The 20,833-nt window shown below is 37.3% G+C and overlaps 1 protein-coding gene across 33 annotated transcripts in view; it reads right to left on the reverse strand.

Moving 5' to 3' along the window:
* ANO10 (anoctamin 10) overlaps positions 1-20,833 on the reverse strand; it is a 325,787-nt gene that overhangs the window by 162,785 nt on the left and 142,169 nt on the right. For 3 of the 33 annotated variants that reach the window (XM_054680610.2, XM_016940851.4, XM_054680611.2), the window contains one exon: positions 7,734-7,864. The exons of the other annotated variants lie outside the window; for them this stretch is intronic. In XM_054680610.2, the coding sequence (XP_054536585.1) occupies positions 7,853-7,864 (12 nt within the window). In that variant the 3' untranslated portion in view covers positions 7,734-7,852. Of the gene's footprint in view, positions 1-7,733; positions 7,865-20,833 lie in introns of those variants that run through there. 33 annotated transcript variants of the gene reach the window in all.

The raw sequence follows: 20,833 nt of genomic DNA on the forward strand, positions 1-20,833 counted from the left end.
AAATACAAAAATCAGCTGAGCATGGTGGTGTGTGCCTGTTAGTCCCAGCTACTCAGGAGGCTGAGATGGGAGGACTGCTTGAGCCCTGAAGGTGGAGGTTGCAGTGAGCTGGACTGCATCACTGTACTCCAGCCTGGGCAACAGAGTGAGATCCTGTCTCAAGAAAACCCACATAAACAAACAAAAAAACCCTGTAATTTAAGAAAATGTTCCAGAAACAAAAGAAAGCCTGAAACCACATTTGAAAGGGCCCATGTGTATCTGATCTGAACCAATCAACTCTAAGACATATGCCTATAAAATAATTACACTAATATTAAACACTTGGTCCTCCAAACAAAATGACCAAGTCACTTGCTAAAGGAAGGAAAGCAGATTCACATCAGAGTTTGACAGCAACAATGCAAGACAACAGTGGAGGGGCATTTTCAAGAAATTTCAAGAACTTTGAACCTTTTGAACCAAAGTATTTTAAAATCCAGCCAAGCTGTCCTTCAAGTATACATGTTATAGAACCTAATATGGAACTTATGTTCAAGAACTTGAGAACTCTTCTTGAGAAATCTTTTGCCACTCAAAGTGGGGTTCATGGCCCACAGCATCTATATCATTTGGGATTTTTTTAGGAGTGGGAATCTAGGCCCTGCCCAAGAGGTCCAGGTGATGAGTATGCTCATTATTGTTTGAGAACTGCTATACTGAAGAACACGTTTCATAGAACAAAGGGGAAAAGGAAAACTTTGGCAAGATGACTGATGGCAAGCAACAAAAAGATTTAAACCTATCTAGAACTAAAAAACATATATGTAAATGGTAAACATTCTGACAAAGTAGAAATAGTACAACCGAAATAATGAGAGCAGAAGAGAAAAGGGAGAAAGCAGAATACATAAATTGTCAAGTAGATAATACATAATAAAGGATATTATTTTAAACTGACAAACCAAACAGTAGAAATCTAAGTAAAAACAAAGGAAATTAGGATATTATACAATATAAAACTATAGAGGTATAAAACTAACTTTCCTAAATACTTGCTCCCTACCAAGGAAAGAAACATGGTAAATATAACATAATACTGGAGTATATATAACATAAAATAATATGACAAAGTTGAGACCAAACATATTCTGCATCTCAATTAATGCAAATGAGCTTAAGACACTAATCAAAAGAAAAATACCTGACACTTTCTTGCAAAACTAAACCCAATTCTATGCTGTATACAAGAGACACACTTAGAGTGATTCAGAAAGGCGAAAACTGAAGATATACTAAGGAAAAATAGAAATTAAGAAGATAGGGGATGCAATCCTATTATCAGACAAAGTGGAATTAAGGTCCAAAAGCATTAAAGAAATATTTTTATAACCTCAAAGATCACAATTAAAAATGAAAATGTAGCAGTTATAAATTCCTATGCACCAAATAACACAGTAACTACATTTATAAATCACAAACTACAACAGATGCTTTCTAACAGGAATACGCTATTGAATAGACTTTAACAACACTCTTAAACCAAAACAAGTGAACAAAAAGTAAGCAGTAATTTAAAAGATCTACACGTTATGTTTAATAGGATAGAGGTTATATAGGTTATATATTTCTTATATAAAACATATAGCCTATATATTATATATATTTTATATATGGTATATATAAACTATAAAGGTTTTCTATATATGCATACACAGGTATATAATAGGTATGTAGTAGTCTCCTTATCCGCAGTTTCACTTTCCACAGTTTCAGATACCCGTGGTCAACTGCAGTCCAAAAATATCATAGTATTTTGAGAGACAGAGAAAGAAAGAGACCCCACATTCACATAACTTTTATTAAAGCAGTATTTTGAGAGAGAGACCCCATGTTCACATAACTTTTATTAAAGTATATTATAATGATTGTTCTACTATTGTTGTTAATATCTTACTGTCTCTAATTTATCAATTAAACTTTATCATAGGTATGTATATATAAGAAAAAACAGTGTATACAGGGTTCAGTACTATCTATTGCTTCAGGCATCCACTGGGAGTCTTGGAACCATCCTTTGCAGATAAGCTGGGACTAATGTGTGTGTGTGTGTATGTGTGTGTTTACAAATAAAACATTACACTGATAAGAGAGGATATACCTTCTCCTTGGGCACACACAGAATATTCAAAAACCTAATCCTATGTTAGGTCATAGAAAAAGTGTTGATATCAAAAGGCATGTTATGTATGTAAAAGGCCAAACTTGGGTATTCTTTTAACTAAAACCTGTGTAATATGACTAATAAACTCTAGGCAAAAAGACAAAAAATAAGTCTGTGGTCACTAGCAGAAGTATTCTAACTTTGAAGTATGTCTACATGCTGTAGAGCTAATATTTCAACTATTTTGAAGACAAAACAAAATGACAGATCTTCAAGAACCAACCTACATTTTTAAGCAAATTATTTTACTTTGGAGAAATGTTTTTAACAATCTTTAAATTACACGTTCTGGCTTAATCTTTATCTAAAGAATTCACCAAGATCTATGTCACCTTAATAGTGGCTTATAAATTATTCCAGCTTTTTCAAATTATTTTGTGAGAATAAAGGTAAAATAAGGGATTCTCATGACTCAGATAAAGTTCTCTATCTTCTAATGTCTATGGAAGAGTCTTTTCTTGCATCAACATTTTAAAATATGAAATGAAAAGCTACTATGCTGCATTTTAGGTTTCTTATTGGTATAAAAAATAAATATATAGGTCTCTAAAATAAAAATGTGTGATCTCACGATTTGTCATTTACATGGTAATTAAAGCATAATCATGAGGCCAGGCGCAGTGGCTCACACCTGTAATCCCAGCACTTTGGGAGGCCGAGGTGGGCAGATCACTTCAGGTCAGGAGTTCGAGACCAGCCTGGCTAACATGGTGAAACCCCATCTCTACTAAAATATACAAAAATTAGCCAGGCGTGGTAGTGAGCACCTGCAGTCCCAGCTACTCAGGAGGCTGAGGCAGGAGGATCACCTGAGCCCAGGGGGCGGAGGTTGCAGTGAGCCAAGATTGGGCCATCGGCCACTGCACTCCAACCTGGTGACAGAACAAGACCCTGTCTCAAAAAAAAAAAAAAAAAAAACCCATAGTCATGAAAGAGCCAAGAGCATTGTCACAAGCTCAGTGATGCTTCACCCAACAAACTTAAACCCTCTTCACTCAGTCACCCCGTCCACATTGCCAAGCAGCATCCTGCTGATTCATCTGCCAGCCCTATGTATGACATCAACTGTACCTTGCCAACAAGGAGAAGAGCTGAATCACAAGCAGCTAGGATGAAAGTCTCAAATATTCCCCTAAAGCTCTTAGTAATGCAAAAGGATAAAGGTCCCATAGTCAAAAGGACAGAGGACTCAGACTGTCTAAATAAAGAGGCAATAGTCACTGATGCTTTGATAATTGCAAATGCTATGCCTTCGCTTAAACTTCTCACGTTTAATGGCTTAAAATTCTTTCCAAGGATTAGGGGAGAAAAAGCCATCATCGCTGCCTTGCCATCCTTGCTCAGTTTAGAACTAATTTTATACTAAATATGAAAACACAGGTAGGTGTATACATGCAGGGAGGAGTAGAGAGAAAGAAATAATCTGACTAGGTCATTGGAAATCCCAATTTTCATAAAGGAGGCTATACAACTGTTCATCCAGTATAATACTGATTCCTTAATGACTTCCACAGATGTATCTTTATTTGCAGAGATATATAAAATTCTCAAAACAAAATGATTTTAAATTGTTTTTATATCATATAATAAAATTGACTGGTGTATTGTTTTATGAATTTTAATGCATGTATAGTTTCATATAACCACCACCACAATCAGGTACAGAACAGTTTCATCACCCACCAAAAATCTCTCAAGCTATATCTTTATAGTTAGATGAAGCAAAATTAATTTTAATTCATATTATTTTAATGCTTTTTCCCATAAAAGAGTAATGCAAAACAACAACAGCAATCTCCCCAAAACATCTAGGAATCCCCAACCCAGAGATTCAAATACAAAGTGATATGGTAAGGTTTCAGTCTAAGTGAGGAGGGGAATTCATGTAAAGCACATGCCCTGTTCTAAAGGCAAGATTCTTTACTTGGTCATCCCTGTTCTGCATGGCACAAACGTTCTCTATACTCTCTGTCTTTGTGTCCTCTATGGCAAAGCCAGGACCTAAATCCAGGAGAAGCTCAATAATACCTCCCCTTGCTTCCAGGCATGATAGAGCCCAAGACTTCATCAAAATAGTCAGTAAAGACTCAAACAAGAAATGAGCTGTTAGCAGAAAAAAAATGGTAGCACATTTCAGATGATGGAAGTGAGAAGCATGTTGTCAAGTGAAACCAAGAAAGCTGACGGATATGTAAGGGTTGGAGAGAAAAGCTGATTTAGCAAAAGCAGGAATGAGAAAGGAGCCAAAAACAGGAAGGTTAAGGCAATTTCATTCAAAGAACCATATCACTGAGGCTAAGCCATGCCCCTGCCTCCAAGTATCTCTCCTTGAAATAAATTATTTGAAGTAGAATTTGTAGGCCAAAAAGTATACTTATATCACATGTAAGTTTTATGCAGCTTATTAAAAAAACACTCGAAAGCTCCCTAATCCAATGCATTTTTGTTGAGTTATTCTACTAACAGATTCTTATTCCATAGTTCCACAATTATCTATTTAAACAAGCTTTGGCCTTAGTAACAGTAAAGAAATTCATTCTTATTTTAAAAACTTTAATAAATGCACAAATAGACAGCTCCTTAGCTTTGACCCCAGTCCAGTACCAGTACTATCCTTGGCAAAAAGCAGGACAAAAATATTTGTTATTCATAAGCAGTTCTTGCTTTTGCTAAATGATGGTGAAACTGATCCAAATCTGAAATAATAAGCACACCAATCACTGTACTTCAACTTGTCATTTATTCATGATGGAAGAATTTCTCTTATTCTGAAAAGGTCAAACTGCTTTGTAAAATACCATTCAAGTCATAAATTCCAAAGTTCAATAGCATCAGAGGTCATCTTACACATGGATTCCTTTACATTGAAAATTTTGTTAATTGCCAATAGCATTCTTATTTGTACTAAACAACTAAGTGTAAAACAAATTAACTAAATTCTGCTTATGAATTAATGCTTATTTACATACACTTGTATACTTGTTTATCTGCACATTAAATATGCCTGGAAGCAAACATAAGAAACCAATCACACTGGCTGCCTCCACAGAAGGGAATTTGTTGACTGGGAGACAGGAGAGGGTTCTTATCACTGTGTTTTTGAGCCTTTTGAGTTTTGAATCACGTAAATGCATTACTACCCAGAGAATAAGTACATAAAATTTAAATAAAGAAGATAATTATTTATGTAAGAGAATACCTTTCTAGTTTGCACATGCTGTCAGCTAATAACAAAAATGAAACTATCAAAAGACATGAGGCAGGCCACCACTGTCCACATGGGAGGTATATATGGGAAATAATTATTTCTCTAAAAATTTGATTAAATGTTACATTTTAGAAGACAAAGAGCTGAGTAGAAATGCTTGAGAATGGTTCTTTCTCCCAATGATTGAAATGGCCATCTGAATGCCTTCTGTTTTCAGAACTCTGTTCACGTGTATGTGAGCATGTGTGTGTGCATGTGAACGTGCACGCATAAGAGAGAGCGCGCAAGAGAGAACGGGAGACAGAAAGAGAGAGAAAGAGAGAGAGAAGGGGGTTGGGGGGAGGGAGGGAGGAGCAGCCATGTCTCTGTAGAACATAATTCCCTGACTCAGACAACACTCCTGACAACACCAATACACAGAGCCAAAGGGTGAAAGCCACCTCTCTGCAGAAAAGTCCTGCACCCCGACCCACTGTCCCAGTGTCCACCTGGAAACAGACAGTAAGGCAGTGGAGCATGACAGCTTGAGAGTCAGGATGGGAGCAACACAGCAGGCACCGCTCCTGCTCAGTAGCATGAATGTTATCCAAACCCAACAACTGTCTTAAGGAGGAGAGAACCATATATGTAATTACAGTGCTGCAAACCAGTACAGGTCAAAGCACTACTTGTTAGCAGCCCATGAACAGAGATGACTTGTACCAGAATGTAAATCAACTGTGTCACTAAGCACACTCAGAGCTCTGCTAACTTTTTTTTCCTATATGTAGTTTTTTTGTTTTTTTTTTTTGAGACAGAGTCTTATTCTGTCACCCAGGCTGGAGTGCAGTGGCACAATCTCAGCTCACTGTAACCTTCACCTCCCAGGTTCAAGCGATTCTCGTGCCTCAGCCTCTAGAGTAGCTGGCATTACAGGAGTGCACCACCACACCCGGCTAATTTTTGTATTTTTAGTAGAGATACGTTTTTGCCATGTTGGCCAGGCTGGTCTCAAACAAGTAATCTGCCTGCCTCGGCCTCCCAAAGCTCTGGGATTACAGAAGTAAACCACCATACCTAGACATTCTTTTTTTTTTGAAGGGGGGAAGAGGTCTCGCTCTGTCACCAGGCTGGAGTACAATGGTGCCATCGTGGCTCACTGAAACCTCTGCCTCCAGGGTTCAAGCGATTCTCCTGCCTCAGCCTCCTGAGTAGCTGGGACTACAGGCACGTGCCATATCCAGCTAATTTTTGTATTTTTAGTAGAGAAGGGATTTCAACATGTTGGCCAGAATGGTCTCGATCTCTCGACCTCGTGATCCACCTGCTTTGGCCTCCCAAAGTGCTGGGATTACAGACATGAGCCACAGCGCCTGGCCTCCTAGACATTCTTAAGGAAGGAAGCAGGATGTTGATTTATATTTTAGTATGAGCTCCTTATTTTACTGTGAACTACTAACAGTTCTCAGACCAGCACAGTGTGGGCCACAGTTAGAGTAGCACTGTGAGTATAAATGACAGTAAATTTTAGTAACACAGTGACAAAGACAACCAGGAGAAAAATTCTGAAAATCCAAATTCCATTAATCTCAGCTACTGTGTAAACTAGTAATTATGATATCAGTTGATAAAGGCTTTAAAGATTAAGTCTCTTTAAGTCTTCCCAAAGACTTTAAAGATTATAAAACTCTCCTGAAGAGGAATGAATAAGCAGGACTTGGCACCCTAATTTTGAAAGTCTGTTGTCCCTCATTTTAAAGCATAAAAACTATAAGATAAGTACTGACAAATGTTTGTTATCCAATTGACAAATTAACTTTCACTTGGACCATAATCACATACTTTTTAGTCTTTTGTATTTTAAAAACGCTTCTTCGGCTTAAACTCTTAAAAAGTTTCTTGGCTTAGGATACTTTGTAGATTATTTAAACATTCCTGATAAAAGTAAAACACAAAAGTAAATGTAACATTCCAAGTTGTTTAAAATGCTTCTTTCAATTTGAAATTATTTCTTTAAAAAGTACCAAATACAAACTTTATATTTATTAATGATTCCACTGATATCAACTGTGATCCCTCACTCATTAGAGCACTAGAATTCTCAATCACTCCCAGTGTGCCACTTCCTATTGCCCTTCTGCAAATCCTGATGATTCTAGAAGCACATGAATACCCTGTGCCCTCAAAACGGTTAGCAGCAGTAGCATATTACTTTCTACATAGTCATTTGCATTTATGGACATGACCTACATTTTGAAAGAGTGTTAAAACATAAAACAATAGATCATTTTTGTTCTTAAGTTTGATAAGTGAATTCTCAAATGTATGAGAATGATGCCTCACCTCATTAATTTCCTCTCATCAGCAAAACAATACTCAAGATGAGCAGCTCCTTTAATGGTAAAATGGAGTTCTGGGGCTCAAAGAAAGAAAAGCTTAAAAGCCCTCTTCTTTTGTTCCTTTCAGCAATATGCCTAAAAATTCAATTATAAAATCTTATTTGGTGTTTGAAAGGAGCCATTTACTATATAAAATCAAATTTTAGATTAACTGGTTTTAGGTTGTCTTGTTCTTAATTTTGAAAAAGAAAAAAAATCTACTTTTTTCATCTTGTAAACATGTCCTAAGCCACAAAAGATTTTCTAAAGCATTTTTTCAACAAGTTTTTATACATTTTAAAATTTACCTTTTAACTTAAATAGAAAATCACTCATCTTGGTGTATAGCACTTTCAGTTTTAATAAATGCACCCAGCTGTGAAACCATCACCATAATCAAGATACAGAACAATTTCATCACTCAAAAAAAAAAAAAAAAATGCCCTCACCTTTCACCTTACTCTGAGTCCTTGGCAACCATCCTCGGTTAAGTTTTAATGTCCAAACGTAGACTAGAAGTATATTACAGCAATCTCCGGGACAAATTTAATAGCAAAGAGAAGACAATGCCAAGAGCTCAACCTGTCATCTTGCTCATATGTCCTTCCTACACACTCAGTGGGTAAGAGGCTTATAGGCTGTGGAAGAATATCATTGGTCTATCAGAGAGCTCCTCTTTCCTTGGGTTTCCTTTTCCAGCATAAAAGAATATCAACAAACTGTATTCTTTCTACTCATATCCCACCTCCTTTTTGCTGTGAAATATTCCCTCAACCTGAGTTCCTTGTGCACCAGTGACCACATCACAGGCTTAATTATTAGCACAGATGGTGCCAATTAGTTCTGTGTGAAGTGCTGAAATGGAAAGGATAATAGAAGCATTACAAGCTTCCTAAAAATGGTCACAGCTGGGGCCCAATGATGACAGCTTGGGGGCAACCATATCTTTACATTCTGCAGCTCACCTTCCACCTCCTGCTCCATCCACCAGAGCAGAACCATGATCTCAGGCTCAGAGCAGGCATACTTTATAAACCACACACACACACACACACACACACACACACACGCAACTAATATACGTCAGATAGGAAGAAATTTTCTTAGAAAGTAACCAATATTCAAAAACCTTTCTTTTCTGTTCATTGTTCTTAACATCCTTAAAAATAGTCGATTTCAATAACATAACATAATGGGACTGGGAACACATTTTATTAGTTAGGAGGAAATTATAGTAGTAGTATTAACATCTTACATCTGTAAGCACCCTGGAGTCCACAAACCACCGTCACATAGTTTCTAATTTAATCCAGTCTTAGCCACATGGCACCTTGGAGGACTACAAAAGAAACTAAAGACCCTCTGAAACTTTTAAGCTACAGACTAAAAAGGGTGGAGGGACAGAAGTAACAAGACATAAGAACAAATACAACATATCAAAATAACTAGAAACATTAAGATCTGGTCAAATTTATACCATTTCACCAAACCCAAAATACATAAATGTCTATGATACTAAAAAATGATAGTTAGGCCTGGCCCTATTTTTGATATAAAATTTCAGTATAAAAAAACAGCTAAGTGTTCCTAAAAGTGAAATTTGACGTAGCATACTAACACAGCATTTTGAGTTTGGGGTATTGTTAATGTGGGAAACCATTCCTAAAGAAATGGGTTATTGAACAGGGTCTACACATTGACAAATATGAATTTAAGAACAGCATTTTAACTGAGGAAAAAAAATAAGAAAAGAGGTATCAAAAACGGTACTGAAATGATCTTGCTTGTGAGTCCAGCTCTTCCAAAAGAAGGGTGAATTTATTTTCTTTGTATCTCCAGCACTGACTAGAAATTCAGAAAAAATTTTTAAAACGGAAATAAAACAAGTTATGTGAAAATACAGAAGGATACCTTAAAGAACAGGTTTTTTTTTTAACAACAATTACTATGGCAGCTTTGTAATTCTGGCAGAAGAAAAAAACTGTAACAATTGCAGGCATAAAGAACTGGGATCTAACCAACAGGACTGAAGAAACGGAAAAAATGAGGTGGATTTGAGAACAATCAAGAGGAGAAGCTGAGGCAGACTCCAGCTGGTCTTTTGGACTTGAGGGTGGTTGGACCAGAGACAGGAAGAGGCTAGATGCAGAGGGGGATGCAGGATGGAGAACGGCCTGCTGTCTACACACACAGGGGCAGGTGCTTCATAGACAAGAACTGTTTCAGCTTCCTCAACCCAACGAAGAGGCTGCTCCTGGTAAGGAGAGGATTGGAAGTTCAATCTCACAATAAGAAGATACAGTAAATTCAATCCGCAATCTATTCATTTTTAGAGATCACTGGAATGGCCAAGTAGAATTTATGTTAGTGAATGAAAATGAATACTGCAGTCATGACTTTGAAAGTGTTTTTTAAAATACCATTTTGGAATAAAATGTAAATGGGCTATAAAGTTTTCATCATGACCTTAGAGCCCTCCATCAGTTTCCCCATCCATTACCTCTTATCCCCCAATTCATACTCTCCACTCTCCCTAAGAAAACCTACAGTCTCTTATTTCACCCCTCCTGCTCCCTCCTGGTACTGGAGCTGCCCCCACATTCCACTTTTTCAACGGGTCCCCTGCCACACAGAGCCACCTCAAATGTATTCCCATTAGATTTGAGACTGCTCAACACACAACTCAATATTGCAAAGAACAGGGGTTTCTTATGTGTTGCAAGTCTATTTTCAACTTTCTAAAGCAACACTTGCTTTCCAACCTAGAAAAAAAAATAAAACCAAACATGCTTTTTTATCTCCCCATTAAAATAGATAGGAAGTCAGAGAAAGAGGGTCAGTTTGACTCTGGATCGGTTCTGGCATCTGAAAGGAAAGTTAACTGTCATGCAAGAATGAGGTTAGCAAGCAGGTCCCAGAGGAGGGTGACGCACCTAGCAGGTCTGTTGTTGAGAGCGGGAAGCACAGGCTGGGGTGCAGTAGGAGACAGCAGAGGGAGCAGGTAATTGACAGAAGGTCTTGAAAGCATGAAATGAGAAGAGACAAGAGCAACAGTCCTCAAAGATGAATAACCCAAATCAGTTTTTTGTTTGTGGATATCTGAAGTATTTACATTTGAATATGGATACATATGATGTTCTGTGATTTCACTTTAAACAAAATAATGATGCCAGACTTTGAAATTATGGCTTAAGAGTACAGAGAAGCTGTTGAATTTTCTAATGCTTACCTCCTTTCAGACAATTGTTTTCTGAAAACAACTCTATTCTGAGTGTAAAACGATCTCTTACAGAGGGGTGAGACTTGCCTTCTCCTAAACTTTCTTAGGCAAGAAACAGGTTAGGTTACCCACTGTAAGACCTTAAAAAATTGCAATGTAATCTGCAAAAACTGGATGTTAACTAAGTCATATTTAAACAGATTATACATTAACCATCAATTCCAAGGGCATTGGGTTTTTCAACAAAACAAGTATTTCCCATTACTTGACAAACTTAAAATCCTAATTTAGCACTCCCAAGGAACAGAAGCCCATTTAGATGACACAATTGGGGCCAATAATTCCTTCGTTAATCAAAACAGCTAAAATGCAGAATCATACAAAATGCATATATTCATTTTGTTTTAGCAAACATTTAAATGTACACTAATTTGCAAATCTTTTGCTGTAGAGCTAGGGCCCTTCCTCTGAGTAGGATCCAGTGATGGACTGTCTCACTCTCTGCTGCGCCTAAATAACACCTATAAGACAATGTCTAAGATGCCCAGGTTTGTTTTCTTTAAAGGAGAGTGAAAACTTAAAGACACTTGTGAAGCAATGTAAAAACAGAATCTGGCTGTCCATATTCTGATGATTTTTCCCTAATCTTTTATAATTGTCTCATCTTTATTCAATCTGACAGCAATTTGTCTTTATGAAGTCTTTCCAAAGGTTTTCATAGAAATGATGGCTCTATTTTAGCACACACTTTTCATCATTCTCCATTCCATTTCATTAAATTATGCCAATTACAGTAACAAGAATACCACACATAAACAGATTTGGGAACAAAATGCCTCTTGGTGAGCCATAAACTCAGTGAGTGGACATCTTCCCCATCATCCTCACACCAATGCCCACTCAGCAGGCCAACAGAGCCTGCACTAGTCAGGGCACTGTTAGGAGGGAATGGAGAGAGCTGGGTTAACAGGGGAAGGAGGTGAAGAAAGAGGCCTCCTATTGCACTGAAATGTATCTCTTGCATAATTCTGTCTGTGAGCATTCCTGAAGCCAGGGATGTATCTTAGTAATGCCTAGCATATTTTAGCACATAATAAATATGTATTCAATGCAAGCATTTGATTTGACTAATTATTCCCACAACATTAGGAGAACACAGAGCAATGTTTTATCCAGATAACAGCTAAAGAGCCCATGGAAAGACTAGTAAATTCCAAGATTATCACAGGAATAAAGGAAACAAGAGGAGGAAGAAAAAAAACCCAGTCCCATAATTCTATTCAAAAGCACCCTAATCCAAAAATAAAAAACCAACCCAACTCATGCTCAACAATGGGAAATGGTGACCAGATTAGTAACTTAGTTTGTTGTGGGCTCCTTTGTAGGCTAAGTTTTAAACTGAATTCTCAGAACTTAATCAAACCTTTCAATTAGGTGAAGAGACTTCTATGACAACAGATTGTTTTTCAGAAACAATGACAATAATAGCTAACAAAACTAAACACTTAATCTTGCCAGGCACTGTACTAAACATACTGCATGCATTTATTCATTTAATCCTCCTAAGTTTGTAGAAGTAGGTACTCATTCGAAGACACAGAGCTAGTCAGTGGTGTAGCCAGGATTTGAACCCAGAACCTATGTTCTCAACCACTATACCATACTGCCCAATATAGTTTGCCTTTTCTTATAAATGATATAATTTTAATATTTTACTTAAGGGTTTTCTTAGTATACTTCTCAAAGGTACATTATCAAAGTCCTTATAATTATAAATTAATTCTTAAGTAATTGGCACTAACTATATGTACACTGAATAAAAAAACTATATATGACTCATTCATTCATTAATAAACGTTTAACAAGCAGTTACTTAATCACTTGAAAACAAAGAGTTAAAGTAACTCTACTGAGTTACTTTATGAAGCTTCTCAGTTACTGAGGCTTCATCATATGCTGTCCTTGCTCATCTCTCAGGAAGCTCGATCTGGTAATGGAGCCACGTGATTGTCATACAGTTTCAGTAAATGATAACAGTGACTTTCACAAAGGGTCCTAGGTTATCCAAGGATGGAATGGAAGCCAGGGGAAGTGAAGGGGAAGGAGACTAACAAACATCTGGCATTCGACTAACGCATTTCTTCTGTAAGCCATGGACACCCATGTGAGGGCCACAGCGGAAGAGAAATATGATCAGAGTTTCATTTAGGAATAACCACTCCAGCAATAGAGAGCATGGGCCAAAGGAGGAAAAGCAGCAAAGCCAGAAGGCTTTCCTTCTGTAAAAAAGATCTGCTGTAAAAGTTTAGGTGAGAGCTCCTGAACTGTATGCTTTAAATGAGGGAATTGTATGGTGTGTGAATTATGCTCACCACAGCTGTTTTAAAAAGTATGTCTAGATGAGAAATGGTAAGAACATGAACTCAGTGACAAGGGAGAGAGCCGAAACAAATATTCAGAAGTCAGAATCAGCAAGTCTTGATGAGGGATGAATGAGAGAGAGGGAGGGCTAGGCTGAGGCGTGGAAGTAAGATCAGCAGAGAGAAGAAAACAGCCATGCCACAGATAGAAGGTACGTAAGAGAGGGAGATAAACATGTAAGCAGCAAACTGTAACACAGACGGAACCAATGCAATGCTATGATGGAGAGCCTGGCCCATGACAACAAATCTAGAGCTGACAGAGTCATATGAACTAATTGCTGAAAGAGGAACTCATTAACAACAGTGGTGCTATAAACTGTTATCAATTTTCCACTTCCTCCTCTGCATCAAACATGGTGCCTGACACTTCTTGTGTACACTACCAATGTCTCCATTTTATATCCAAGGAAACTGAGACTCAAAGATTAAAAGGAAATGCTGGGATTCTAATTCAGTTACCACCAGACTTTGACACCCCAAGCTACCTCTATGCTGTGACACTGCCTGCTTAACCAAATAATTATGAAAATGATAATAAAGATAACAAAAGTTTCATTCTGATACTAAGCTGGTTAGAACTGCAGCTCACATCCCCTGTGCCTTGACCAAGTACTCAGCCCTGTGTTTGGCATTTCACATATACAACCTCATCTATGCCTCGCCTTGTGAGAGTGGTAACAAGACCTGCAAATTAGTAAGCACCTGCTCAATACCAGACACATAATCAGAGTTATACATGTGTTATTTCTACTCTTTAGAACACTCGTGCAAGGGAGGCTGCACTGGCCTCACTCTGAAGTCAAGGGAATGGGCTCACAAGACAAGGTGATATCCTAAGAGGCAGTATAGGGATAGAATCCACATTTGTATAGTTTCAAATATCTATAAATCTCTCTCTCTTCTCTCCCTCTGTTTCTCTCTCTCCTTCCCTCCCTCTCTCTTAGTTGAGAGAGAGGAAGAACACATGTGTGACAAAATGTTCAAAATCAGTGAATCCTGATAAAGAATATATAGGAATTATCTGCATAATGCTTGCAACTTTCAAATCTGAAACTAGGAAAATAAAGCCTGTGAGTCAGGGCACAAAAGAACCTGGAAAGGCTCAGTTCATTCTCAGAGGATACTTCTGGTATTACAGATAAGACTCAATTCTGCTTCTTTTCTTTTCTTTTTTATTTTTTTGAGACGGAGTCTCGCTCTGTCGCCCAGGCTGGAGTGCAGTGGCCGGATCTCAGCTCACTGCAAGCTCCGCCTCCCGAATTCACAACATTCTCCTGCTTCAGCCTCCCAGTATCTGGGACTACAGGCGCCCGCCACAGCGCCCGCTAATTTTTTTGTATTTTTAGTAGAGACGGGGTTTCACCGTGTTAGCCAGGATGGTCTTGATCTCCTGACCTGTGATCTGCCCGCTTCGGCCTCCCAAAGTGCTAGGATTACAGGCGTGAGCTACTGTGCCCGGCCTCAATTCTGCTTCTAAGCAGCTGCTGGCAGATGGAGAGGGGGTGCCATATGAAAACTTATTTTTTAAAAGAAACTGCAATTAAATGATATTTTTTAAACCACAAATTAAACATGCATGGTACAGGCAGGCTTGGTGGTCACCAGGCCCTAAACATTAGAAATGCAGTGTAACTTCTGGGATGAGTAGTTAACTCGTCTTCACCTTAGAAAAAGAACCAGTTTTAGTAGGTAAATTGTCAGTAATTCAACATGTCTGATAGGTACATCTTGCCAAGTTTAGAATTAAAACTGTCAATTAATTTAGAATTAAAACTGTCATTACTAAAATGAAGTATTATCTAAAATTTAATATTTGGAAGATATCAGGCCATTTCTATTTTTTAGAAATTGGAGACATACATAATTCTGCAGGTAAAGTAGTAATCTTTTGCTAAAAATTACATCAAAAAAGCAAACTAAGTTTGCCTCAAAAGGAAGGATGATAATTACTTAAGGGAAATTATTTGAATATTGATTTAATCTTGAGAGCTGAACTTTATGACACCGCCAGTATTTATTTTTAACCCACAAAAAATGGCATTTTCACATGTTTTCACCTATTACATTGGTAGGCTATTCTCTGGTTCAGTCTACAAAAATTTCTTTATTTTGCAAATGAAAGTAGTGTTCAAGTGTCATCAATTTTTAAAGGCAACACTAGATGGCAGTAAATACACAAAAGTTGTGACAAATGACACAGTTCTCATAATACAGCAGTGATCATTTTTGCCTTTACTCAGTTTCATCTGTACTAAATCAAGCTTTAAAAAAAATGAAGAATCAGGGCTGGGTGTGGTGGTTCACACCTGTAATCCCAGCACTTTGGGAGGCCGAGGCAGGCAGATCACTTGAGGTCAGGAGTTCGAGATCAGCCTGGCCAAAATGGTGAAACCCCGTCTCTACTAAAAATACAAATATTAGCCAAGCGTGGTGGTGTGCACCTGTAATCCCAGCTACTCAGGAGGCTGAGCCATGAGAATTGCTTGAACCCAGGAGGCAGAGGATGCAGTGAGCCAAGATTGTGCCACTGCACTCCAGCCTGGGTGACAGAGCAAGACTCTGTCTGAAATAAAAAAAAAAAAAAAAAAAAAAGAATCAGAAACCTGCGTAAAAAATAAAGTGACCTGGCTTTGGAAATGTGATCCAGAAAAGCAATAGAAATTATCAATTCATCCAATTTTAAATTTTGAGAACATTAACACTCAACATCAACTTTATAAAATTGTTACATTTTCTAAGTCGTGTTTGTTCTGTTAACAAATTCTAATCATGTAAATGTATCTAGATATTTATTTGGTTAATTAATTTGGAGAAAAAAGCATCTTAAATTGCTTTTTCCATCAAGACGTTAAAAATTTATGAGAATTTTTATATATTTATAGATTATGGCATTTTTTGAGTTAGTAAAATTTCTGCTCTTATAGGGGCCATGAATAAACATATGAAAGTATAGCATGCTGTTAATTTAATATGCTACTAGCAAAACTTTTTTAAATCAATAAGAACATTATGTAGACTCCAGTAAAAAATTCTATTTTAACGTTAATTTTAAGATTTAATTTCCTTATTTGAAAAGATTTTCAGAAAAAAGAGAAAAATTTTATAAACAGAAACATGTTAATTGACCCAATGATGGTTTTTTTATTTTTTATTTTTATTTTTTTTAGACAGAGTCTCTCTCTGTCGCCCAGGCTGGAGCGCAGTGGCGCAATCTCGGCTTACCATAACCTCTGCCTCAAGCGATTCCCCTGCCTCAGTCTCCCGAGTAGCTGGGATTATAGGCACGCACCATCATGCCCGGCTAATTTTTGTATTTTTAGTGCAGACGGGGTTTCATCATGTTGACCAGGCTGGTCTCGAACTCCTGACCTCAGGTCATCTGCCCACCTTGGCCTCCTAAAGTGCTGAGATTACAGGCATGAGCCACCGTGCCCGACCCCACTGATAGTTTTGATGAACATTCTGTAACATTCTTTTTTTCCAGCTTTATAGAGGTATAACTGACAAATAAAAATTGAAATATATTTAAGTTATACAACATATTTTGAAATATGTATATCCTATGAAATGATTAGCAAAATTAATCTAATTATCATATCTATCACCTCACATAGTTACCTTGTAAAATTCAGAATTAGAATTTTAACATGATTTTACAAACTGGTAGCAAACCAAAAATTTGTATTTTCTATTCTATTTGTAAATGTTACACTTTTTGGATTCATTACAAGACCAGATGGCATTCAGCTGAGGTCTCAGCAACACTAGAATAGCATTGGTAAATTTCTAATTTTTTGGCTATTTTAAACAGCTTGAGCTTGGTTTTGTCCTGACACACAAAATTTTCTATTGAGAAACCAAAGCTAGGGCCCTCTCAAATGTACGAAAGTCAATAAGGTATAAACAAAACAAATATTCAAATACACACTGTGGCAGAAAGAGAGGACCCATCTGTGCCAATATAATCCAACTTCTGATCGATAGTTAACATTTAAAAATATCATAAAATAAATAGCCATAGCTTACTGCAAGCACATTGACATAAATACACACTGAAACAGCCAAAACAATCTTGAAAAAGAAGAACAAAGTTAGTAGTCTCACACCTCCTGATTTCAAAACATACTACAAAGCTATGGAAATCAAGAGTATGGTACTGGCATAAAAACAGAAACACTGACCAATGGAATAAAGAGCCCAGAAATAAACTCTGGGTACACAGTCAAATGATTTTGCAAACTTTGCATATACAGTCAAATGATTTTCAACGAGGGTGCCAAGACCACGCATTAGGGAAAAGACAATCTTTTCAACAAATGGTGCTGGGAAAACTGGACATCCACATGCAAAAGAAATACAAGTTATAAAAACAACCAAATGAAAATTATAGAACTGAAAAATGCAGTAATAGAAATTTAAAAAAAAAAACACCTCAGTATATGGGCTCAATAGTAGTGTGGACATATAGAAGATGTTGAAACAGTGAACTTGAAAATACATCAACAGAATTCACCTAATGTGAATAACAGAAAACAGGCTGACAAAAATTGAACAGGGCCTTAGGGACCTGTGGGAAAATACAAAAGACCCAAGATTCATATGAAAATCCCAGAAGAGAGAGAGTGGGGCTGAAAGAGTACTTGAAGAAATAATGGCTATAAAGTTCCTTAATTTGGTTAAAGACACAAACCCACAGATCTAAGAAGCTGAGCATGCCCCAAATGGAATAAACCCCCAAAAAGCTACACTAAGGCCCATTATGATTAAACTTTCAAAAATTAAAGATACAGGGAAAAAAATCTTAAAAGCAGCCAGAGAAAAAAGGATCCATTAACTACAGGCGAACACCAATTGGAATGATGTATTTCTCTTCTGAGACCATTGAGACTAGAAGGAAATACCAAAATGTTTTTCATATGCTGAAAGAAAAAGACTATCATCCATGAATTCTATGTCCAGCAAAACTATACTTAAGAATGAAAGAGAAAAAAAGTTTTCAGATGAAGAAAAAATTAAGAGAATTTGTTGCTAGCAGACTGACCCTTTAAAAATTGGCTAACAAAAGTTATTACAACAGAAAGGAAAATGCATTTGTTTCTCAGGGTTGCCAGAACAAAGTTATCACAAACTATTATAGATGGCTTAAAACAGCAGGACTGTATTGTCTCATAGTCTGGAGGCTAGAAGTCCAAAATCAAGATGTTGGCAGGGCTATGATCCCCCCTGAAACCTGCAGGGAGCCTTCTTTGATGCTTCCTGGCTTCTTCCTAGCCTTCCTTGATGCTTCTTACTTTGCCAGTTTAGACAATGACAATTAAAACAGCTGTTTTTATACAATGTGAAGAGACAATAAATAAATAAATAAATAAGAGGAGGCATAATGGTTAGAACCTAGAGGGTAACAGCCAAGTATCCCTAGAATGTGCAGATTAAGTGAATCCGTGAGGATTAGACTAGCAAAACCATCCTGTTTAACACGAGACTAGCCACCTGCAGAACAGTATTTATAGGCCAGTAAGTCTCCCGAATTAAGTAAGAAGAACCAGGCCCTCAATATGTGATTAAGGTATCACTAAATACAAAAGAAAGCAGTAGGCTAATCAATGGTAATATATTGAGCCAGCCAGGAATCTAGAGAAAGTGAGGGCAAAAATCAAGATGTAGACTGTAATGAGCTCATCCAGCATTGCTCAGAAGCTAGCGATGGACACCAAGAGCTGGCTCATGAGAGAGCTCTGCTCTGTGTGGAGGTAGGGATGGTTTTCAGGTTTTCTGCGTATTTCAGGATATTACACCACTCCTGCTCTTGTTCTAAATTTACCAAGAAATCTTCTAATAACCAATCCACCTTCACTTTAACACCCACTGTTAAGGTATTGGTAAAGTATCTTTTTATTGTAAATTAACCACCTGGCTTTCTGGTCAATCCCTTGTAAGTTTCATGAGTTTTAAGTTTCAGTCAGTCCCAAAAGCCTTTAATTAACTCTGAGTATACTGGCAAAGACAAATTTTTAGATCTGTGAAGTGAAGTGCCATATTCTAAATCAAGAAGGCACACTACAAGCCTAGCCAGCTGGTCTCTCCCTGTCAAAGGTAACTCTGTCTTGTTTTCTCACTTCCACAGGTCATAAATCAGCCTTGCAAATAGCTCTCCAAAATTCTATTCAACTTACAAAATTCAAGATAGACCTACTTGTATCTGTCAGGGCCATTTTCTTTTCCCTCCCACTCACTGCTGTCTAAAATCATTCTCCAAAATGCATATTCCACATATAGCATCTATCATGAACACAGATTCCTACCAAATACAATAAGAGCCAAAAAGAGCAAAGCAGAATATATTTCTTTAGCCAACACTGGAAATGTGCAAGTTCATGATTTCCTTTCCTCTGGTCAGCCCTGAGTCCTAAGGCCTTAAGTATATGAAACACCATTCAGGATCCTCCTAAGTTCTGCTTTTATAGAGTTCCATAACTGTTCTGTTTTTAAAATATCTAAAAATGAAAGGTGGTTACAATATTCTTGACAACTATAATTACAAGCAACAAAAAAAATTCCTACAAATTATTCCATTTACATTTGGTTAGTGCTTAATTTCCAAGATGTTACAGGGATCCATATTCTGAAACATGATAAAAGAAAAACGTAAAAAGAGCACAGACAGCCTACTTGGGCTTTGCATGTGAAATTATCTATCGTCCTACAAATTACATTTTGAAGTTTGAGAGTGTTTCACAATGAATTTCACACCTGTAGCAAATGAGACTTAAGTCATTATCAAAAAGTGTTTTTAGGATTTGCTTAAGAAAGTAGAACTGTCTTTTCTCTAAAATAGACTAAAAATATATATTAAATGTATGGAATTTGATTTTGAATAGGATTTTTTTTTTTAAGGGACAGTGTCTCGCTCTGTTGCCCAGGCTGGAGTGCAATGGTGCCATCATAGCTCACTGTAACCTTGAACTCTAGGGCTCAGTCAATCCTCCTGCCTCAGCCTCCCAAATAGCTAGGACTACAAGAATGAACCAACACATCAGGTACCAAATTACATCAGGTAATTTTTAAATTTTTTGTGGAGACAGGGTCTTATGTTACCCAGGTCTTGAACTCCTGGCCTTATGTCATCCTTCTGCCTTGGCTTGGGTGCTGGGATTACAGACGTGAGCCATGGCACCTGATCCTCAAATAGGATTTACCTACTTAGCACTGGGCAGGCCAGCACAATAGTGGAAAAGTCACTTCCTGTTTGCATTGTGGTGACAGTTTTTCATACTTGGGCAATAACCATGAATACACAGCCTGAATCCTCATGTCTTCTATTACTTGAACCGTTTTTGCTTTCTTACCAGTAAATCCATATTGCTCAATTGTCAGTCATGGACAGCCCGAGCGAGACAGCACTGCTTTGGAATAGAGAAACGT

The sequence above is a fragment of the Pan troglodytes genome, chromosome 2, assembly GCF_028858775.2.
Source record: "Pan troglodytes isolate AG18354 chromosome 2, NHGRI_mPanTro3-v2.0_pri, whole genome shotgun sequence".
NCBI lineage: Eukaryota > Metazoa > Chordata > Mammalia > Primates > Hominidae > Pan > Pan troglodytes.